At 40.3% G+C, this 14,495-nt stretch overlaps 1 protein-coding gene across 3 annotated transcripts in view; it reads right to left on the bottom strand.

Annotated features, from left to right (window-relative positions):
* LOC140737267 (uncharacterized protein C1orf21-like) overlaps positions 1–14,495 on the bottom strand; it is a 202,113-nt gene that overhangs the window by 125,762 nt on the left and 61,856 nt on the right. For 2 of the 3 annotated variants that reach the window (XM_073063612.1, XM_073063614.1), the window contains exons 2-3: positions 6,644–6,734; positions 1,361–1,540 (exon numbers count right to left, since the gene is read on the bottom strand). In XM_073063612.1, coding sequence (XP_072919713.1) covers positions 1,361–1,454 — 94 coding nt within the window. In that variant the 5' untranslated portion in view covers positions 1,455–1,540; positions 6,644–6,734. Of the gene's footprint in view, positions 1–1,360; positions 1,541–6,643; positions 6,735–10,473; positions 10,534–14,495 lie in introns of those variants that run through there. The other variant, XM_073063613.1, reaches the window with a different exon arrangement.

Here is a 14,495-nt window from a genome sequence, read left to right as displayed (position 1 = left end):
GCACCAAGCAATAACAAATAGGAAATAGACCACCTACAATACACTACTTGAAACTAAAAACTGCATGTGAGAAAATAAAATCAAATTAATCCAATTAATCTCAATGTTTTCTGAGCTCGTACAATTTTATATTACCTAGCTCACATCCAATTTATTCTGTTCCACAAGGGATAATGTACACAGCACATTTAAATATATTTTCTTGCTTTGCAATCAAGTTTTAGAATGATTCAAATATTACTGCCAAAGCATATGGAACAGCAATAGGTATCTGCTTCAGTATGATCAAAAGTTAGTGGGAACTAAATCTGAAAAATATTTAAGAACTCATACAGAGCAAGGAAGATTTCATGATTTGAATTATTAGAATCACTTCTGGCTGGTTTTCATGAATTCAACGACTTTCAAATTTCCAAACCACCCCCCTCATGTGAACGTGAATTTTAAGATCATAGTAGTTTCAGCAGCATAATGCAAATGCGAAGTTTAATCAGATTTATCCCAATATAGTTATCACATTGGTTCATAAGAGAAGCTAGAGTGTTACATATAATATTCTTTTTTAACAAATAGCTTTTAATACCATCAACTAATCCTCAAAATTACGTATACATTTCTTTCGCATTCCGTATAAATACACTACATGCGCTCAGTAGGTAACCATTGATTTTCAATTTGAGTGTGAGTACTTTGCAAGCCACTGACAGCAAATGCACATCAGGTTTAGGGAAAGACACTCCCACTCAGTGCACACAGTACCATCAGTGCTCATTCTCCAGGCTTACTGACACTGTCTCAAACTGATCAGATTTCAGAAGGAATTGCACAACTTCAGCAATAAAATCAAATGCAGCCTCCAATAAACTATTAAAATGAGTAATGGATAACTCCCAGCAACAGGAAAGGATAGAATAATTCTATTTTGCTATACTATCTATTTAGAAAGAGGTTAAATCTTGATCTCAAGTATTACACAGCAGCCCTCACGGTTACAGATGACAATCAGCTGTCATCTTTTACTAGAGGAGCCACAAAGAGCCATGTTTTTAAATATATATTTTTCATGTGTTGTTAAAACAGATAAATTAAAGATTTGCAAACCTTAGAAATCAATTCTAACCTGCTTTATAGTGACTCTAAAGTCATGGGAAACATTTCAAATATGGATCAGAGCCATTATACATTAGCAAAATGCATCATCTCCAGCACGACAATTTTGCATTAAATTGCCCACAGGTATCTTAGCTCTTATTTTAATTCTGCTCTTGTTGTAAACAGTTCTAATTATGCCTTAAGCTGTCAATGGTTAACACATTCAAGGCAACTGTTAAATATCCCTCAAGTCATCCTCAGTACATACCCCCAATGACATCGCCATTTTGGTAGTTCTTTCCCTTCTGCGCTTCCTCCTCGTTTTGAACAGTAGAGACATGCTTGGCTGAGGCACAGCCCATAGTTCTACGCAAATGGCTTCAATGTGCACTGCCCACAGATCATCTCTAAGATGAAATCTCCTCCCTCCCTGTAAGATGGATGCAACCTGTGGATAAATGAATTAAACAGTCTTAAAATCTCCATGTTAAATATGTTCACTCTTCCCCCCCCCCCCCCACTGGAAAAGAATGTGGACATCAGTGTCACTGCTCCCCATTGCCTTGGGCACTGTAAATGAAAATGCCACTTTTGAAGGCACAAAGTTCACCTGAAACAAACAGAAAGCAAATAAGAAACCCTGATTCCCATGACCCAACGTCCAAGCCCAAGTCATTGGCAGCTAGTAATTAGCAGCAGTGTGTTCCACCAAGATGCAACACTCCAAATGCAGAGATACAAGGCCATAAATGAAAAGGAAAAACAATTGTGGAACATGACAATAATTAAAGATAGCATAAAAATTGCATATCATGAATCCAGATACTTGATATTTACCTATCACTGAGATGCAAATAGCCAAGAGCTTAAGGGCATTTTATGAAAAACAACCAGCAAATGATAAGCAGAATTTGCTTTTGTGCCTAACGAACAAGGTAGTACAAATAGCATAGTGCTGACCAGCTCCTAGCCATTAGGCAGATTTACTGGTGAATACTAGAATAGACAATTATACTATCACTTCTATCCACTCCCAGTGCACTAGTGAAACAGCTCCAGGCATCATGAATGGCAACTGCATAACTTCAACAGTACACGCAAACCACATTGATATCAGTAACACCAAAGTAGAATAATAATAAAATGGCCAAGATTTATTTGAAAAACTGATTCAGATGATCTCCTACACAATTTCTCTATGTTTTATTCCACTGGTGCCAGCATACAGAATGCTGGAGGGGTTGGAGTTAGGGTGTGGTAGATGGGAAGAAGAGAAAGAAAACTGACAGACAGGAGGGAGGGGTGAAGAGGGGAAGGCACACTAGCACTAATCCTAAACTCTCAATATTCCCAAACTCAATCTTGCTAACTGTTAAGAGCACATTTCCACTTAAGAGCTGAAAAATAATGAACATAATTTGTAACCAATTTGCTTTCAATCCCAGGCGCTAACCCAGCACTAACCAGGATAATGCCCCCCTCCCCCATGCAAACATCTCAGTACTTCCCTTTCCTCAAATGGTAGGAGTGGGATTACATCCACTCTTCATCTGACAATGTCATGATTTCTAAAAGTTTCAAAATAGCAGCTGAGATCTTACTAATGAGAAATGCAATCTCCCTCAAAATGTGAAATAGAAATGGAAAATGAAAAATTTCTGCTTTGAATTTTTTTTCCCCAGTCATTATTTCTTTGGGAGTTTTTGTCACTCTATTGCTCTATTTAAAGATCGCCTCCACCAAGACAGCCAAATACTATGGACATAGAAGCAGGTAAGACACTGGGTCTCCTTTCACAACTGCCTCACCACCTTTTAATTATCTAGAGGAGACAAATCAGTTTAATATTCTCCACAACTACATCTGTGCAACCCCAATGGTACTTGGCCACCAGCTGGAACCAGAAAACCTCAGCTTCTAGGTACTAAATCCACTACCCTAAACATGCATTCCTTCCACCATGATGAACAATGAAACCATCTTCTAAATGTATTGTTGTTCTTTACATCCCAGCTTCACCAACTGCATCTTTCCAACCATAATCATGGACAAGGGTTTCAAACCCATCTGGACTCCCCTCCAGTGCCTCGATCCCAAGTAAAGGAATAACCGATTTACCAAAATAACAACTTCAGAGGGAAACTCATGGTGCAGGTGAGAGTTGGATGTTTCACAGTGAAAAGTGTGTATGGAAAGTAACATTAAGATATGAGAGCCATTTAGCTAGGGAAGATTTGTTATCAGAGAACTGTATGTTTTTTTGAATCCCTTAATTGAGAAACATGTGATGCAAGACATTAGGTATATTTCGAGTGGGAATGGAAATATTTTTGGACTGAGAAAAATCAAAGCAGGAAAATGACCCTGATGACAAAGACCACTGAGTTAGAGTCATCGAGCATGAAAACAGGCCCCTGATCTTAATTGGTCCAAGCCCATCCAAGCTAGTTCCATTTGGCCATGGTTTGCCAATAATATTAAAAATCTTCCCCATCCATGTATCTGTCTGTGATTTAAAAAGTTGTATTTGTAATCTACCAAGTGTTATTGTAACCTGTTCTTGTGACCAGGTCAACAGTGGTCTTATTGAATGGCAGAACAGACTTGTAAGAGCTTTCCTGTTCCTATTTCTTAGGTTAGAGAGACAGTGAATCTCTTAAGCTGCGTAAAAGAGTGACTTTCCCAAAGCTCTTTTATCCCTCCGTACCAAAAACTGTCAGCAGGAGTGTCCTCAATCAAAAAATTCTCAATTACAGGCAATTCCCTTCCCCGTACAGAGCTATGAAGTCACTGCAAAACATTTTCTTGACTTCTTTAAATAACTATTGACAATCAATACTGAACTTCAACTGAAGACTTCAGGAAGCCCAAGCAAATAACAACTTATACACTAGATGCGTTACACTTTTACAGATTCTGGTCAGTTAAGATATTTACTGAATTTATGGTTTTCAATGTTCATATGAACTTTTCAAATTCACTCTCAAGTTTGTCTTATATTGAAAAGAAAGCATAGTTCAGGAAAACCTTGACATATATGGATTAATTGCTGCCAATATTCCTGCATGAATAGATGCCTGTCGAAGTATTTGGATGTGATTAATTGCCGAGAATGTTCAACTCAAATCATTGTAACCCTTTGGAAATTTGCCTCTTCATTTATCTTTGTCAATTTTAATTCAGTATGAAAATAAAGTTCTATTATGAATCACCGCCACACAGTCAGTGTCACACTGCTATAAAACAAGATCTTCAACCCACTAATTCCACACCAGCCATAAAACTTTTTTAAAACTAATTCTCCACTAATCCTATTTTGTTCTACCCACATGCAATACTCCCAGATTCTATCACTTTCATACTAGGTGTTGTGTATGTAATATTTGAGACAGAGACAGAGAGATTGAGAGTATGTAGAGATTAAGCATCATTACAAAGTTACCAAACATAATACTAGAGGCAATTTACAGTAGCCAATTAACCTACCAACCTTGGTACCCAGAGGAAAGCCTATATAACCACAGGGAGAATATGCAAACTCCCACAGTGAAGGTCATAATTGAACCTAGGCTACATGAGATATGAGGTAGTAGCTACACAAGTTGAACCATTGGGCCATCTTTATAATAAAATGGAGAATAATTTCAATTATTTTAGGTTAAGATAGCCTCAAAGACACTCTGAACTTTATCTCTCTATTGATGCAACAACCATTGACAATCAGTCACCATCCAAAGGAAAGCAGTGAATCACCATCCATTATTTACTGGGACCAGTGATGCACGATTCCATTGAGAAACAAGCTGGGACTCTGAATCAAGAATTAATTTTATATTGTTTTTAATCACTTCACTGTGGGGGGGGGGGGGGGAATTAAGAATCTTTTATTGTTGTTGTTCTTCCCCAGTCCATAGTAAGGTTCTCACACAGTCTGCAACCAGAAATGCAGCCACGTATCAAGCTTCCACGTGGCATATGGCAGTAAATTCATACCACCAGTCTTCCAAAAGTTTGCTCGGATATATGTGATGTACGCAAGTCAGGTGTTCAGAAGCTGGGAAGTAAGTGTATCTGTTGATATTCACTATATTGGAAAAGTGAAGGGCTTGATCTGTGTTCTGATAGTTACTTCTCCCACCTGAACTGGTGTGATGTGATTCCCTGCATTAAAATCAGAGTTCCCTCGGCTTTATCTTACTGGTGCCCTCGGCCATGGTACTCTCAAGTCTGGTAGGTGAGAAGCAAATTAGCTTGAGAAACTCATATTAGTGGGGAGAAATAAGAGAGGTCTTCTAAAGGAAAACCCTCCATTGATGTCCCAGAGACACATTAGTTCTGGATCATAAAATAATGGACATTCCATGCATGTTCTTGATCAACCTCAGTTAGTATCACATGAAATTACTTGAGCATTTTTGTGTGATAACTAGTAAAGTCTGTATCATATAATTTTATCAAAAATCTTCACTGAAGCACATTTATTGTGGTCATAATAATTTGGGTTTCCTAGTCTTAATACTAGATATCATGGTCACTAAGTGAAAATAGGCTTTAAGAGTGGCCTCCAAATATTATTATATTATATTAATGGTGAATTATAAATAAGTGAATCTTTCTTTCAAAGATTTTACTAATGAAAATACACAGGGAAACTGAGGCAAGTAAGGCGAAACGTATGCGGCCACTACATAAGGATGCTACTACAGTGCTTCAAATCTACCACAATACATATAGAGACTTTGCTTTTGCCCATTCATGGGATGGATTTTGTACCAAACTGAAATAGAGATTCACTTGTATTTCTTCCAATCTAGTGTACTGCATTCAGTGTCATCTCGTCTACACTGGAGAATCCAAGCTCAGATAGTGTGATTACTGAATAGAACTTGAACTCAGAATTCCCATTTGCTCCCACTTCAATATCCCATCTCACGCTGACGTATCAGAACATCACTGCAATAATGAGGTCCTAATGTAAGCTTTGGAAAGAGCACCTCACCTTCTGTCTTGGGCAGCCTTCTATACTCATGACTGTAGCTTGCATACACTTTTGTGTCAGAACTGTCTATTTCTGATACAAGCCATCCATCTGTGGTATTTGCTCAGCTTCTCCCCTCTCCCATCACCTCAGCCCGACTTGTTGGCCATGTTCCATAACCATGCATTCAGTAATCTTTAAACATCTTTCGATGTATTCTCATTTGCTGCTCTCCTCTCATAGCTGCTGCTTTATTTTCTCTATCTAACTGCATCCACTGAACAACTGAATGACCTCACAAGTTAATCCCCACTGCAGTCAAGTATCAACCTATCAGATATACCCTTTGTCCAATCCATGTCTATAATCAGTTTGTTTCTTTCCCAGCTGAATCCTCAGTCCAAAATGCTGATGGTTCCTCTTACCACAGCCACTGACTCAATGATTGTAGCATTTTCTGTTTTTACTTCAGATCTGCAGCTTTTGAAGTTAAAAAAAAAAAATCACATGAAGCTTTGGCAGTGCAGATCACTTTTATACTAGAGCACAGAATGAGAATCAAGCAATCCATACCTGCTCAGAACTGGTTAAGCTCCTAGACATTCACAGATGACATAGAGCAGATACTTGTTCCATCAGATTGGACAGGATCCACACTCAGGCCCTGGAAGATAAAAGGACAATCTATTAACACTCATGATGGCATCCAATCCCCATGCTATCCAGCAACTTAGTGTAACTCCTGTTACAGCATAAACATTCAATAACATACAACCTGTGCCAACTGTCTGGGTTTCCTTTGAACAAGCAAAAACTCAAAAACAGCTTCCTGTATACTTTGTAATTAAGAGGAAACAAGGATTCCCCAAGCAGCCTTAGGAGTTATTCAGCAGTTTAGACCCAACCACATACTCAGAGGTTAGACACAATCATGCGAGTACTGTAAACACTTTGGCAATGGGCAGAAGCATATTCCAAATGGTCTAATAGAACAAAACACAGAACAGTACAACAGAGGAACAAGTCATTCATCTCCTAATAGCAATGCTGACCACAATGTCAAATTACACCAAATCTCTTCTGCCTACCCATGATTCATATCCCTCCGATCCCTGCATCATCATGTGACTTTGTAAATATCTCTTAAATATTATGCTTGTATCTGCATCTACCACTATACCTGGCAGCATCTTCCAAACACACATCAGTCTCTGTGTAAAACACTAACCACCCCCCACTGATCTTGAATGAAGGACAATTTACATCTGATATTTATACCCTGGCAAAAAGATTGCCTAGGCCAAGTGCTCCCAACCCAGGGTCCACGGATCCCTCGGTTAATGATAGAGGTCCATGGCATAAAGAAGGGTGGGAATGCCTGGTCTATCTGTACCTCTCACTGCTTTAGAAATTCACAGGTCTCCCTTCAGCCTCTCACATACCACAGAGAACAACTCAAGTTTTTCCAATCTCTCTGTATAAACTTCTACCCTCTAATCTAAGCAGCATCTTTGCAAATCTTTCCTGTACTCTTTCCAATGCTTCTAGACCTTTCTTTCAATGGGGCAACCAGAATTGCACACAATACTCCAAGTGAAACCTAACCAAAGTTTTACATACCTACAATATGAACTCCTTATTCAAATACCCAGTATCCTAACCTACAAAGTCAACCACCTTCTCCACCACCTGATCTACTTGTGTGGCCGCTTTCAGGAAGGTTGGATTTGGAGTCCAAGATACGTTAATGCTGTTCGGGGTCCTGCCAGTAACTGTGTAGTTTCCTCATACATTTGACCTCCCAAAGTGCAACATCTCACACTTGCCCAAATTAAGTGGCATCTACTATTTTTCCACCCATATCTTTAACTAATCTGAATCAAGTTGCATCCTTTGACAATCTTCATGGTGCACAACTTCATCAATCTTTGTGTTGTCTGCAAACATACTATCCCACCTGCCCCATTTCCATCCAAGTCATTCATATATATTACAGAGGCTCCAGGTCCCAGCACCAAATCCCGAGGAACACCAATAGGCACAGACCTCTAGCCAGAATGACATCCTTCAACCACTATGTGCTGTCTTTTATAGGCAAGCCAATTCTGAATACAACCTACCAAGTCACTAACAATACCTTGCAGCTTGATCTTCTAGATCAGCTTACAATGAGGGCCCTTGGCAAATGTTTTACTGAAGTCTAGGCAGACAACAATCACTACTCTACCCTTAATCACCTTCAACTCCTCCTCAAAAATAAATTCAATTTTGTAAGACATGATCTGCCCCACACAAAGCCATGCTGACTATCCTTGAGAAAGTGACATCCTCCCAAAAACACATCATCACTATCCCTAAAGATCCTCTCCAGTATCTTCCTGACCATGTATGTGAGGCTTATAAGCCACCAATTCCCCAGATTATCCTCATTTCCCTTCTTGAAGGAAAAACACCTGCTGCATTTCTGTCCTCCGGGGCTTCATCTGTTGCTAGTGCTGATACAAAGATCTTCATCAAGGCCTCAACAATCTCCTCTCCTGTCTCTTTCAGTAACCTGGGATATATACCATCATGGTCTGCAGGACTTATCCACATTAATGTTCTTCAAGAGACACAGCACCACCATCTTTTTGATTTCAAAATGCCTTGGCATATCAGTATGCATTACACTGCCCTCAATAATCGCCATAATATTCTCCTCGATGAGTACTGACAAAGTATTCATTAAGAACCTTGTCCACGTCCCCTGATTCCAAGTACAAAGTCCCTGATTTATACGCAAGTGATCCCACCCTCTCCCTGGTGATCCTCTTGGCTTTAATGCAAGTATAAAATGTGTTAGGGCTCTCTTTAATCCTACATGCCAAGAGTATTTGATAGATCCTTTTGGCTGTCCAAATTCCCTAATTGTACTCTTTCCTGCTTTCTTCATGTTACTCAAGGGCCCAGGCTGATTTTAGCTTCCCAAACATCATGTACACTTAATTTTTCTTGACTAAATTCAGAACTTCTATCATCCAAGATTCCCATATCTTATCATCCCTGTCCTTCCTCTTGACTGGAATATACTGGCTCTGAACTCTGCCAGCTGATCTTTAATCAGCTCCCACATATCAGATGTGGACATGATTAGTCAAGGCAAAAAAAAGGTTACGGAGATGAGAGGGGTAACTAATCAGCCATGATGTAATGGCAGAGAGGACTCAATAGGCTGACTAGCCTAATTCTACTCCTATGGTCTTATCATATGGCCCCTCCTCTAGTTGGGACTATTCACATAACGTTTCAAGAAATCCTCTTAGATGCACCTAACAAATTCTATCCAATTTAAGCCTCTTGCACTAAGGAAGTCCCAGTCAATATTGGGGAAGTTAAACTCACCCATTTCAACAATCCTATTGCTTTTCACTTCTTTCCATAATCAGTCTACATGTGGTCAAGAGATTTGTCTCATAACTGGAGTTTGAACTGGCAACGTTTCTCCCAGAACTGCCTCAAACCTGTAAATGTTACTGGAGTCTAACAAATCCAAGCATTAACATTCTTGAGTAAACTCATTTCTAATACGCAAACTTAATTTGGATGAAAGACTGGTACCTGAGGTCATTCTTACACTCAAGCCATTAGGCTCTATAATGAATCAACCTGTAGCAGGCGAAGTGATGACCCCCCTCCTGTTAGTCTGTTTGAGGGAACTTGTTTTTTAATCCTTCTTACTTCTCTTCTAATATTTGTATATCTGTGCACTTGTAATGCTACTGTGACGCTGTAATTTCCTTTGGGATCAATAAAGTTTCTATCTATCTTAATTATCTGATTTAATTTTACACAGACTCCAGCCATAAGATCAAATATGGATACTCTGAATCAAATTAGCATGCTGTTGTAAAATCTCATCTAACTCAATTTGGAAAAAACACATTCAATGTCTCTGCTCCAGCGGAACTATTAGGTGATTCCATATGCACAGTTAATAGTTACCTGAAATGATTTAGCAAAGTATTCATTTAAAATTTCTAGGTTATAGATGCAGGCTTTTTGCTTAAATACTGAATGGATTCAAAATGAAAACGTTTAAAGAGGAGTCAGTGAACAGCTTCTTTGGAGTACACTGATCCCCTGCTTCCTCAGTGCACAATTTTATACTCCAATTTTTTTTCCAATTAATCCGAGTCTGTTAAATGTTAAATCAACTTCACTGCTGACATTTACCATAATTGCAACTATTTTGTTTAAATCTGCTAAAACAAACCAGGAGATTACTATGTTAAAACATCACATGTACTTATGGAGAGTATGCAGCACAGAAAAAGGTACTTCAGTCACCAAGTCACTGGTGACTTTCTTGCCTAACTATACTAACACACTTGCCCACATTAAGTTTGTAACTTTATATGCCTTGCCTGTTTGAGTGCCTCCTCTACAAAGCGACTGTATCCGATTCCATCGCTGTCTCTGATAATGAGTTCCAGGTATTAACCACTAAGGGAGGAAAAAAAACACTTTTCCCCTTTAATACGCCTTCTTCTCAGCATAAATTTTATGTCATTTCTTTCTGATAGCCCTATTATGGTTTAAAAAAAATTCTGACCATCTCATCATAATTACTTGCCATGTCACATAACATGGGTGATCATGGTTTTTGACCATGATTGTTCTTGGCAAACTTTTCTCCAGACGTGGTTTGCCATTGCCTTCTTCTAGGCATCAGTGGTTGCATAACCAGGACCGATATGAACCAGCTGCTCATACGATCATCCACCAGAGTCTCCCTTACATGATCCAAATTTTGGAAGGGGGGGCAGGTGGCTCGGGTTAAGCAGGCGTTACACTTTGCCCAAGGGTGACCTTCAGGGTAGTGGAGGGAAAGAGCACCATATACCTCCTTGGGGAAATATGCATCTCCACCCCACCACCAATCTGACCATCTACTGCCCCTGATAACTTTATACTTCTATCAGGTCACTCTGCAGACTGCTTCACTCCAGGAAAAGCAAAACTAGGCTATCTAATGCATCCCCATAACTAAAGACCCCCAATGCACTTTATGCTGTATTAAGTGCATTGGTGAGACCCAATTTGGAGCAATTCTGGTCACCTATCTACAGGAAAGATATCAGTAAGATTGAAAAAATACAGAAAAAATTAACATGGTTTTTGCTGGAACTTCAGAACTTGAGTTATAGGGAAGGTTGACTAGGTTAGGACTTTATTCTCTGGAGCATAGGAGAATGAGTGGAGATTTCAGAGCTACGCAAAATTGTGAGTGGTATGAAAGGGCAAATGCAAACAGGATTTTTCCATTAAGATTTGGTAAAACTAGAGCAAGAGGCTTTAGGTTAAGAGTGAAAGCTGAAATACTTAAGGGGAATCGGAGGGGGAATCTTCACTCAGAGCACAGTGAGGAGCCGTGGAACGATCTGCCAGAGAAGGTGGTGGATGTGGGTTTGATATCAACATCTAAGAGATTTTTGGGTAACTGGATGCCCAGGAGGGGTATGGAGGGCTATGGTCCAGGTATAGGTTGATTGGAGTAGGCAAAGTAACTGTTCAGCATAGCAGAAAAGCCCTGAATCTCTTTCATGCTGTCTTCAGCACAACCACAGCCCTTTAAAAGGTTAAAATGGTTATAATTTAGCCAGCACGAGGACATCTGCAGATGCTGGAAATTCAAACAACACACACAAAATGCTGGTGGAACACAGCAGGCCAGGCAGCATCTATAAGGAGAAGCATTGTCGATGTTTCGGGCTGACCCTTCATCCTGACAGTGCTTCTCCTTATAGATGCTGCCTGGCCTGCTGTGTTCCACCAGCATTTTGTGTATGTTGTTATAATTTAGCCATGCTTGTTGGAATGTGCTTTTGCATACAAGAGAAGGGCTTAGATTATACAGTCAGTGAACAGAGCTATCCATTCAATACACCTCTGCTTAGTCAGAGGTCTGCTATCATTTTTATTTTGCACTGGAATTATAAAGTTAACAAACAATACAGAACTTGAGAGATACCTTTATCGGGGTAACTAGGAGCAGAGTGATGATGGCGCTAAACAGCAACTCCTTCGCTTACATCTTCGGAAACAGCTCTATTTCCGTCTTTAATATCGCTTTTCTTTTATTGAAGACCCTGACCTGGAGTTACACCCTGACTACGCTTCTTTGTAGGAATGGGGCCCTCTCTCTGGGTTTTATAACCGGCCGGTTGTTTGGCACGCCAAGGGCTCCGCCTAATAGTCTGGCTCAGCTTTGGAGGCCTAGGATCTTGGGGCTCTGGCTCGGGGCAGATCGAAGGTCGGTATCATGTCAGGAGATCTGTGTGTCATCATGGGGCCGGCATGTCGACGGCTGTGTGCTCAGAGAATCAAGATCTTTGGGCACAGAGCTTGAAAAAGCGACGTTAACGGACTTTTAATATCATAAACCAGCAAGTTGTTTGTTATGTCTCCCCACTCGCTGTGAAAATGGAGACATCTCTTTCTCCCTTATTAGGGACAGAGAGAGCCTGTGGTATGTCAAATGCCGGGTGAACTTTGGAGTACTGCAAGTCTGTGTCTTTACTATTGCTTTGCTCATGCATGAGTGATCGGTGGCGGGTGCCAATGCTTTTTTGGTGGAGGGAGGGGGGTTGTTGCTTGCTGTTGCTTACGCGTGGGGGGGGACTTTGGGGTTCTAACATCTATCTGTCGTTCATTCTTTGGGGCACTCCTCTGCTTTTGTGGATGGTCGTGAAGAAAAAACATTTCAGGATGTATATTGTATACATTTCTCTGACATTAAATGTACCTTTGAATTGAATGGTGGGGTACAGGCTCAAGAGCACATCGAAGTGACTGAACCCAATGCTTGGACAACGATTTAAGCGCTGAGCTGAATCAGAAAGGTTGGGTACAGGCTGAATCGAGGCAACAGTATCCAGGCCCCAGAACATATCATGACTGAACCCGATGCTTGGACGAGAATTTAGACACCAGGCCAGATTGAAAAGGTCAGGGTGCTGGGGCCCAAGGTGAGGCACCAGCCAGTTCAGCTCACTGTTTGGTCTGAGCTGAACTTCGGTCTGTCGACAGTCTCTTGTTGTGGACTGCAGTTCAGAACACTATTTGCTTGTGTTTATTGTTTGCATGGTTTGTTGTTTAATTCTGCACACTGGGAGTTTGACAATCTTTTTCCAAAATGGGTTCTTTGTTTTGTGGCTGCCTGTTAAGAGATAATTCTCCAGGTTGTATAATGTATACATACTTCGATAATAAGTGTACATTGAACTTTTGAACTTCGAATCAGTTTTCTAAACCACAGTGGAGAGCCTGAAAGATGAATGTCGCTTGGACTAGGGATGTGTCAGGAATTATTTAAAGTTTATAACTATAATTCAAATGCAGAGGAAAGAGACTCCACATTTGTAAGTTTAATTTTGAATGCCAAGTTTGTTTGGCTGCAATTAAAGATGTAATGGCATTAAAAATTTCAATTACAAGCTCGCAAGTACTTACCACTCAAGTATAGACACTCTATACCCTTCCCTCTGTTTTGATGCATGACCCTCAATGAAAAACAGTTATAATGAAGGAAAAACAGATGAACTTGGATAACAGGTTTTCAATTGTCTCATCCGGTGGAATACATCTACCCCCGTCATCTGTCCCTGATTGGTTAGTCCTCATGCAATCAGGTTTCCACTGTCTCACCTGGTTGATAATTGAATTCCAGTACTTCCTTACAGCGAGACCATAGTCTTTGTTAAAATTCTTATCGTCTAGTTTTATTTCAATGGCTTCCTTCACCAGGCAGTCCCCAAGAGCCATTGGTACCAAAAGTCAGCCCTGTGGCCGTTGCGAATACAATGTTCTGCTACGGACGATTTCTCCTGGTAACCCAAACAGACACACATTGTGTGTTCCGTGATACAGATTTCCACCATGTGCCCTGTCTGGCCAATATACACTGCTCTGCATTCACAGAGAATCCTGTAAACGCCAGCTACCCCGAGTCGCAGGTCATCTTTGACCAGCATAAACTGCAATTTGAGCTTTCTTATGGGTTTGTGGATGGTATTAATCCAGTATCACTTCAAGATCCTGGTGATTCTCCCAGGAACCACGGAAATATAGGGAAGACAGGCAGTAGTAATGGGTTCCTCCTCATTGTTCGGTTTCCTGGTTTTTCTGCTGGACCTTGTAAGGGCCCCAATTGATTTTGTTCACCTTGTAGCCACTCTGTAAGAACGCTGTGCATAATCGCCTTATTTCTTCGTGGAGACTCTCCAGCTGCTGAAATAGTTTTGCACAGTTAATCAAAGTAGAAAGGACCACTCTACGCGAGGAGGCGAAATAGTGATTGTTATTGTTAAGGAACAAGTCCATGTGAGTGGGTTTCCAATAGACACCATGACTGAGGCTAGTGTCCAATTTCTGTCATACTAGAATG

This window comes from Hemitrygon akajei, chromosome 12, assembly GCF_048418815.1.
Source record: "Hemitrygon akajei chromosome 12, sHemAka1.3, whole genome shotgun sequence".
Classification (NCBI taxonomy): Eukaryota; Metazoa; Chordata; class Chondrichthyes; order Myliobatiformes; family Dasyatidae; genus Hemitrygon; species Hemitrygon akajei.
The sequence above is the reverse complement of the archived record's forward strand: the minus strand, read 5'-3'. Positions and strand labels throughout refer to the sequence as shown.